The sequence below is a fragment of the Hoplias malabaricus genome, chromosome 4 (assembly GCF_029633855.1).
Source record: "Hoplias malabaricus isolate fHopMal1 chromosome 4, fHopMal1.hap1, whole genome shotgun sequence".
NCBI classification, from domain to species: Eukaryota; Metazoa; Chordata; class Actinopteri; order Characiformes; family Erythrinidae; genus Hoplias; species Hoplias malabaricus.
In genome coordinates, this window is record NC_089803.1 from 56,200,949 (window position 1) to 56,209,580 (window position 8,632).

The following is an 8,632-nucleotide window of genomic DNA, read 5'->3' on the forward strand; positions in this document are numbered from 1 at the left end:
TATATATATATATATATATATATATATATATACTATTATATTTAAATATATATGTCATTCTTTCATTCATTGTATAACCGCTTATCAAATTCAGGGCCGTGGTTAGGTGGGTCCAGAGCCTACCCGGAATCACGGGGCACAGGCAGGAACACACCCTGGAGGGGGTGTCATTCCTTCACAGGGCAACACACATTCCCACTTATGGACACTTGAGTAGTCAATCCATCTACCAATGTGTGTGTTTGGACACCGAGCACCCGCAGGATACCCATGAGGAGAACACATCAAACTCCTCACAGTCACCCGGAGCGGGATTGGAACCCACAAACCCAGGATCCTGGAGCTGTATGACTGTGACACTACTTTGCCATGCTACCCTATGATATATTTGAATATATTTTATGTTGATTTTAACTTTTTCTGGGTGTTTTTGAACACAAATAGAGTAAAGTAACCTGTTCATTGTGGGTTTTTTTAATAGTTACTACTGCAGTAAAGTACAAAATTTAAATTTTAGTTCAGGCTGTTAATGGACTGTTCAGCCATGGTGCAAGTAGCATTTTTCAATTTAAGAATTTTTAAATGTCTGTACGCATGTGGTGCCTCCAGGTAAGAAACTCGTTCTTCGAATAAACAATTATTTATAAGCATCTGTTCAAATGTGTCCAGCTAGAGAGCTTATGGACAATACTTACATTTGTGTCTAATTGATCTGGATATCTTAGAAATTCTACTTTTTGGAATGCCCTCCTATATCGTATATTGGCTTAAAGGAAAAAACTATTTACCAGTAAATACAGAAATTAGCAATATTTTATATATTTTTAACCAATCATTGTGTACGTTCCACAAGAGGGGCGGTGCTTATCTGCGCCGCGCAGCTTTGATTGGTCGACACGGAATAGGAAACATAGGGCGTGTCACATGACGCGTTCGTCAGCGTCCAGCGACATGATCAACATGGATTCTGATAGGAGTTCAACTCGGAGTGTGTTCGCATTGCTCTGGCTCGTCTTCGTTTCCCTGTTCCCCGGCGCCGAGGCGTTTGACGGAGGGGACGCGCTAGCTCTGTTCCTGGGGATGACCGTCACGTTGGTGGGCTTCTGCGCGTGCCTCGGGTGGTACGCTCGGAGACGGAACGGACAGTTTTGAGGAGAAGTTGTAGCTCCCCTTCGCAGCAGGTCTGGACATCCTCCTGAAATGTCCACCCGAGCTTTTCCCCGGTTAACAGATCGTGGAAAGGGACGCTGCTGGGGCTGAATGGCTAATAAAATACAAGCTGTTGCTACTTGTGTCCGCGAGCCACCCCTGGAGGACTGATGCTAACTGAAAATGCTGCTCCAAACCAAGCAAAGCAAAGCAACACTATTTCCTGGTTGACGTGACTGTGGCCTAAAGTGATCATGGCACGAGATGGATTTCCATTTACATGCATTGGACTCTCATAAAGGGTGGTCGCCATTTGGCACGTTCTTGATCTCCACTTGCTGTTTTTTGGCATAGACATACTATGCCAAGTGTATCATTCCACACTTCCCTTCAAAAACCTGTCCCCCTGCTTTCATTCATTCTGTAATCACTGTATCGCTGAAGCACTTGGAATGCTTAATATTCCTCCTTGCTGTTTGCACTTGTGATCTTTTTCAGAGTGAGCTGTGCTTAAGCTGTTCAAAGATCAGTGATTTGCTGCCGAATAAACTTTGCTAATATGTTTTGTGTCAAGTCAGTGTGATTTGATATTAATATTATGTGAATGCACACTTATATAATGGGCATGTGTGATGATTTTGGAATCATGGGCCCATACACAGCTAAAATTATCCTCTTAAGATGCCCTAATGTCTTTAGAGAGTACAAGAAGTTGTCGTAAGTTATTACAACATCCCAAGACATGGTGATAACTGTATTGATGTGAAAACTTTAGCATTAGGCTAAAGAGAATTTTTGAGAATGTGTATTAAAGTAAGAACAATGTATAAGAGTTCTAAGAAAGATATCTGCTTTGATTTAAATTTACCACATTTTTTATTCTCACTGCGACCCTGAAATGGAGAAGCGGAGAAGAAAATGATGACATTTTTTATTCTATATAAATATATATTATTACTATTTCTCAGTTTACCCACCTACTTTAAGCCCAAAGTCAAGCTTGTCCAATGATGAGGGACATTCCTAGTGGCCAATCCTAAAATTTGGGCTTACATTATAGCTATTTGAGAAATGCCTTCTGTTATACCCTGGTCCCAAATTTTGCATAATATCATTGCAATTGGCAGATATCAACATTCAAATATCCTCCTGTAAGAAACAGGACAGTTTTTTTTTTTACTAATATGTGTTACATCTATCCAGAGAGCTGTTCCACAAAACAGGAATGATTAATTTTATGAGCCAGATAGGTTATCCCAAATTATGTTTGTGTAAGAAAAATTCCCTTTAGCTTTTTATTTATTTATTATTTATTTATTTATTTAATTATTGGACAGGCTTGACTTGGCCTTGAGTTATCTGTATAAAATGAGAAATCAACCTGCTTTGTCCTCCTACGTTTTGTTAATGTGTAGAGATATGAAGGCCTACATGAAAATGTGGCTATATGACTCATTAACAGTTAAAAATAAACATGAGGCTTGGGCGGAGCTTAAGGTACAGACTTGTTATTCAAGAGTGTACATACAGTGAGGTTTACATCTGCAGGGAGAGTGGTCTTTGTCTTAATTATGCATGTGAAGTGATCTTATCCTGAGGTGAACCTCAGATTATCCATTGCCACAGTGATGCATTTTCCAGCTGCTGGGCTGGTTACAAGAGTCTTACAAGTGGGAAATAAATCCATAAATGATACATGCATGCATGTTTGAGATCAAACGGTGTATGACTCATGCCACACATGGTAAATGATTTGAATTCAATAGAACTAAAAGGATTAAGCAAGGTGGTCCCTCTGTTCTTGATATGTTGAGGGGTAAAGGGGGTGAAAAGGAGCAGTGATGCTGCCCCCATTGTGCAGATGTTGCCGAGGGTGGACGATGCTACTGCTACTGCTGCTGCTGCTGCTGCAACAAGAGACGAGACGCGGCCAGATCACAAACAGCGCCAGTGCGCATGCTCCGTCTGCGCCGCTTACTGTATATTCACAGTGGGGGGAAAAAAGGGCAGGCAACAAAAACCGAGGTTTTTTACGGCAAAGCGATTTCTACAATGTAAATAACCTCAAGGGAGACAAAGGGCGATACCAACAGGTATGATTTTAACTGATATCTTCGCTGTTTGTATGTCCGCAATGTTTTTAACACGCAGTCGTTCCCTAAAAGCGCGAATTGGAAACGGCTCGAGTGGCTCCAGCGCTGAGGCTCGATTCACACACAACGGTTCTGAGAGAGATTCGCTGAGGGCTGGGGGAAAAGACAAGAAATTACCACTGGAAAAGGGACGACATTTTGTGTAATAATGTAGTTTTACTGTCCGAAGACCTAGGTTTGACTACGCCTTCAACATGACTAACATATTGAGGCGAAACGATATTTGAACAATTTTTTTTTAAAAATCACAGTGCGACACGACCGTTGGTTCTGTTCGAATGGAGATCTCGAGACCGTCAAAATCGAAGCTCAATAAAGTAGTCTACACGGGCTCGGTTGTTTCCTTTTATTCGTTTTTTCGTCGTCGAATGTGACAGTTTGACATCTGCCTTTACATAAATCTCTATACAACAGGAGAAATCGTTTAGGTACTTAAGTGTCGATGTGTTTATGTTGGTGTTTATTTAAAAGTCGTGAGGAAATTGTAGCAATAGCGTTATGAGGGCTTTACTAAGCGATGCTACCTCTGTGTTGTTGTATCATTTTCATCCAACAGTCAGTCAGCTAACATGGACGCTCAGCTAGCTCTCCGCTCATTCTCTTCATCCTAAAGGCTGAGATGAGATGGTCTCTGTTAAATAAGTGCGAGCGAGTCTACATCAGTTCTGCAGATTCTCTGGGTGTGATCAACAGCTTTTCTTGCTGCATTTCTATAAATGTTTCACTCCGAATAACGCAGCCATCTGGAAATCAAGCCTTTGTCTGCCCTCATCATGAGTCTTATTGTAGATAAGTGTTTTTTTTTTTTTATATATAATTTTTAATTTTTTGTTTTTTATGTAACTATCTTAAGACTGTTATTGCTAGGATTAATATCTGTGTCATGTCAAACTGAATAACTGTGAGTTGAAACAGGCTCTGCACCGCCTGCATACCATTGCAGTTCAAATAGGTAATGGGAAATAAATGACAAAAGCACAAAAAAAAAAAAATAATAGTGCTTCTTATGCAATAGCTTCATGCTTGATGTAGAGGGAGCAATGCAATAAAAGCATCCTGTTTGTTTCATGCTAGCAAATCCTGATGGGTGGATCGTGTTTTTCAGGGATTTTTTAGGTGTGATGAGACAAAGGAACAAAGGATGCCTTAGAAGAGTGGCAGATAACAAGGCTGGAATCTGCTTCAAATCACACCAAATGGATCTATCGCTCCCCCTTGCATCCAGATCATGATACTTGGCTGACGCTTTAATCATCTTTATGATCCCTCCTCCATCTATGGCGAACTATAGCCATGCAGGGGACCACAACATCTTGCAGAATGTCTCTCCGCTTGCCACATTCCTTAAACTAACCTCCTTGGGTTTTATCATCGGCGTCGGAGTTGTCGGAAACCTCCTGATCTCTATCTTGCTGGTCAAAGACAAGAGCTTGCACCGCGCACCCTACTACTTTCTGCTGGACCTGTGCGCCTCGGACATCCTGCGCTCTGCCATCTGCTTCCCCTTTGTGTTCACCTCAGTCAAGAATGGCTCTGCCTGGACATACGGCACGCTCACCTGCAAAGTGATCGCCTTCTTGGGCGTGCTGTCCTGCTTTCACACGGCCTTCATGCTGTTCTGCATCAGTGTCACGCGCTACCTGGCCATTGCCCACCACCGCTTCTACACAAAGAGGTTAACTTTCTGGACCTGCTTGGCCGTCATCTGCATGGTATGGACGTTATCTGTGGCCATGGCCTTCCCGCCAGTACTGGATGTGGGAACCTACTCGTTCATTCGTGAGGAGGACCAGTGCACCTTCCAGCACCGCTCCTTCCGTGCCAACGACTCATTAGGCTTCATGTTGCTGCTTGCTCTCATCCTACTGGCCACCCAGCTTGTCTACCTCAAGCTCATCTTTTTTGTTCATGACCGTCGGAAGATGAAACCCGTCCAGTTTGTGCCAGCCGTCAGCCAAAACTGGACCTTTCATGGTCCAGGGGCCAGTGGTCAGGCCGCTGCCAACTGGCTGGCTGGCTTTGGCCGAGGACCCACACCTCCAACCCTGCTGGGGATCCGGCAGAACAGCAATGCGGCCGGCCGCAGGCGTCTGCTGGTGCTAGATGAGTTCAAGACTGAAAAGAGGATAAGCAGGATGTTCTACATCATGACCTTCTTCTTCCTGAGCCTGTGGGGGCCGTACCTGGTGGCCTGCTACTGGAGGGTGTTTGCCAGAGGCCCCGTGGTGCCTGGAGGCTACCTCACTGCAGCTGTGTGGATGAGCTTTGCTCAGGCAGGAGTCAACCCCTTCATCTGCATTTTCTCCAACCGGGAGCTCAGACGATGCTTCAGCACCACACTTCTCTACTGCAGAAAATCCAGGTTACCTAGGGAACCCTACTGTGTTATATGAAGGCTTGGTTTTTTTCATTTTGGGTTTTTTTTGGCTTCCCTGATTGGTCAGGGATACGTCCTGTTGTATAGCTCTCCTCTATTTCTTCACTACAACCCCACTCCTTACTTACCCCAGCCCCTGCCCCGTAGGCCTGATGTGGAACTGTCAATCATACACACCTTCTTGATGTGAATGAGTGTCAAATGTGAAGCTCGAAGGGAATAAAAATAATCAGGGAGAGGAGGACCCCCTTCTGTGTTTATGTTATAGTAAACAACTGCTGCGGAAGGCCATTTTTTTAAAGCAGATAAGCAAAAAAAGAAAAAAAAAAAAGAAAATGAAAGAAGGAAAGAAGTGTGATCTTAACACTAGACTGACCCTTTTACTTTGGATATGTTGAAGACTCAAGGTGTACATGACAGAAAATTTGAATTCCTTTGTGGAATCACTGGAATGGTTTTTTGCGTTTAAAAGTTGCACTAAGTTATAAATAAGTTATAACGATGCTTTTTTTTTTGCTGAGTTGCATTGCAAGGATGTCTCATTCTTTTTTCCCAAACTGAAATATGAATGCTTTCATTTGCATCAGACTTCTTATTCACTGTAAGTAAACAAAAACATGTGGGGTGACAAACTCTGTTGGAATACACCTTCACAAGAGGATAAAATTGGTTTAAATGTAAGTGATATCTTTTCTTTTTTCAATTTTCCTGGGATGGGAGGGGAGGGGTGGGCTTCAATGGATACAGATGTGTGGTTTTCCAATTGCAACTTAAATTATTTCCTGTAGTTTTATGATCCATGCAGTATGTCCGTGTCTGGCAATGTTCTTTTCTTATCTCAGTTTCTAACAGTCTTAATGTTTGGATTTTAAAAAGTTGCTCTTGAGAACCTTGTGCTAAAAGACAGTGGAGAACCAGTTAAATGTTTCATATCCATGTACCTAAACACTGACATATTGTTACAGTATTGCTGATACCACTCCAGATGTTCTTGCCTTAATGGTTATTATGTTTATTTAGGATATTTTATTTATTTATTTATTTATTTTCTGTCTGATTTTCAAGATGCTCTCCTCTAAAATGTCTCCAGGCATATAAGGGAGTGTTTTCACATTATTGTGAAGTGCATGTTCATTTAAAATGCATATCCACTTTCATGAGCATCACCACTGGCATTGCACCAGACGCCCCATTTCTTATCCTGCAACGGTTTGCTACACACCTACACCCCACTGAGTGTGCAGAATGCAGGGAGCAGAGAGCGTGTGTGTATGTGTGTGCGCGTTTGTGTAAGCTGGACAGCTGTCACGTCAAGACCAGAGCCTTAGTATAAAATCTTGCACAATTTGTAAAAAAACTTAACAGAAAAACAACAAAAAAAGACATTGTATTTAAGGCACAGCGTCTTGTTTATACTTTCCCAACATTTGCTCTCTACTGATTGTTTTGATTAACTTACTTTTTTCTCTTGTGGCCATTTTAATATTTATTATGTATTTTTTTGTATATTATAGGTAGATAGTGTGTAAGTTTGTGAGTCTTTCATTTTGAAGTCCCGGATGTGAGTACTGTTTAAGTTAGGATTGCATTTGCTGAAAGTTAACTGTGTAATCTGTTGCTTACATTTTTGAAAATAAAATTTTACATTTTGCAAAACCTGGTTTTTCTTCTGAGCCAATTCCATTAACATCTATTTTCAAAATGCTATTTTATGATTGGAAGCTCAATTGATGGGAAAGAGCAATTAACCAATAGTTTACAGCTTTTTATGGTTGCGTCACATTTTCTGAACATACTCTTGCATATGTTTGCATAGATGTGAAGCCATAAACCCTTACAGCTCTTCTGGATGAATGTGCAGTGACTGTGTCTGTCTCATCATTGTCACTTTACCCCTTGTCTCTTTTCTGTTGCAAACATGGTTTTATTTTTTTGCTAGACCTTGTTTTGTAAATGACAGTTGAGATTCATACATTTTGATGCTCCCTACAGTGGCAATTTACTGTAAACCTAAAAATGTTTATGTGTCTAATATCACATTAGCTTAAAATGTCATATTTTCAGATTACCTGAAAAGTTATTTTAGGGCATGTGCTTAAAAAAAACCCTTCTTTTTTTGGTTGTTATTACTCAATATGGTTGCATCTGACAGCACTGTGGGGTACACAGTGTCCATCTTCACGGGATGCCTTCCATTACTTCCTAGTAGGGGGAAACCATCAGGAACAGATCTTGACAAAAATGACAACAGCCATTTGTTATGATTTGTACAGCTGCTGGACAGTTGTTCAATTGGGAAGATTATAGTGCAACATAGGAAAAAAAATGACTCCTATACTTGGCCTGGTTGATTTTCTGTGTCCTGTCAGATTTGGAGTCTGAAGTCTGTGGATATAGTAAGACATGTGGCACTCATGCAAATCCACATATTTCCACTGTAAAATATTAATCTAATGCATTTTTGTTTTATTATGCAGCTATTTTAACGGAAATGACAATCACCATTCAGTGGCATCTGAATATCCGCTCAGTATTAGTAAAATGTTGTTGCTGATGTGGTTGAATCATTTGTTTGAAACAAACGGTGTGAAATAAATACAGTTTTTGACTTAGCCATAGCCATACAATTCAAAAGTATGACAGTGTTGAGATTTTATCTGGTAGAGAGACATTGTTCAGTGTGATTCATCCTGTACCATACAAAAAACTCTTTGTGCTAGAATGCTTTTGGGAAAGGCTGCCATTATTAATTGATGCAGGGTGAACTGTGGTCTTTCCCAGTTGAGTTCATTTTTATTTAATAGGACAGTCTTTGAGGTTTGACATGATTGTACCTAAAGTCCTTAAAGTGAAAACATAGATCTCTCCTTATTTTCCTCCCAAGGACTTTGCTTCTTTAGTTTTGCTGAGGCGCTTCAGTGCTAATGTAGCCAACTAGTAATGGACCAGTTCA

At 41.1% G+C, this 8,632-nt stretch overlaps 2 protein-coding genes across 2 annotated transcripts; both read left to right on the forward strand.

Annotated features, from left to right (window-relative positions):
• The first annotated feature begins 911 nt into the window (after positions 1-911).
• Positions 912-1,927, forward strand: LOC136695476 (small integral membrane protein 30-like). Its single transcript, XM_066669580.1, has one exon. It carries the CDS (start codon positions 925-927, stop codon positions 1,150-1,152), a length of 228 nt encoding a protein of 75 aa, XP_066525677.1. The 5' UTR covers positions 912-924; the 3' UTR covers positions 1,153-1,927.
• A 1,196-nt stretch (positions 1,928-3,123) lies between these two features.
• On the forward strand, positions 3,124-7,286 carry gpr85 (G protein-coupled receptor 85). The gene is made up of 2 exons (XM_066668934.1): positions 3,124-3,242; positions 4,408-7,286. Exon 2 carries the CDS (start codon positions 4,562-4,564, stop codon positions 5,693-5,695), a length of 1,134 nt encoding a protein of 377 aa, XP_066525031.1. The 5' UTR covers positions 3,124-3,242; positions 4,408-4,561; the 3' UTR covers positions 5,696-7,286.
• Positions 7,287-8,632: the final 1,346 nt, after the last annotated feature.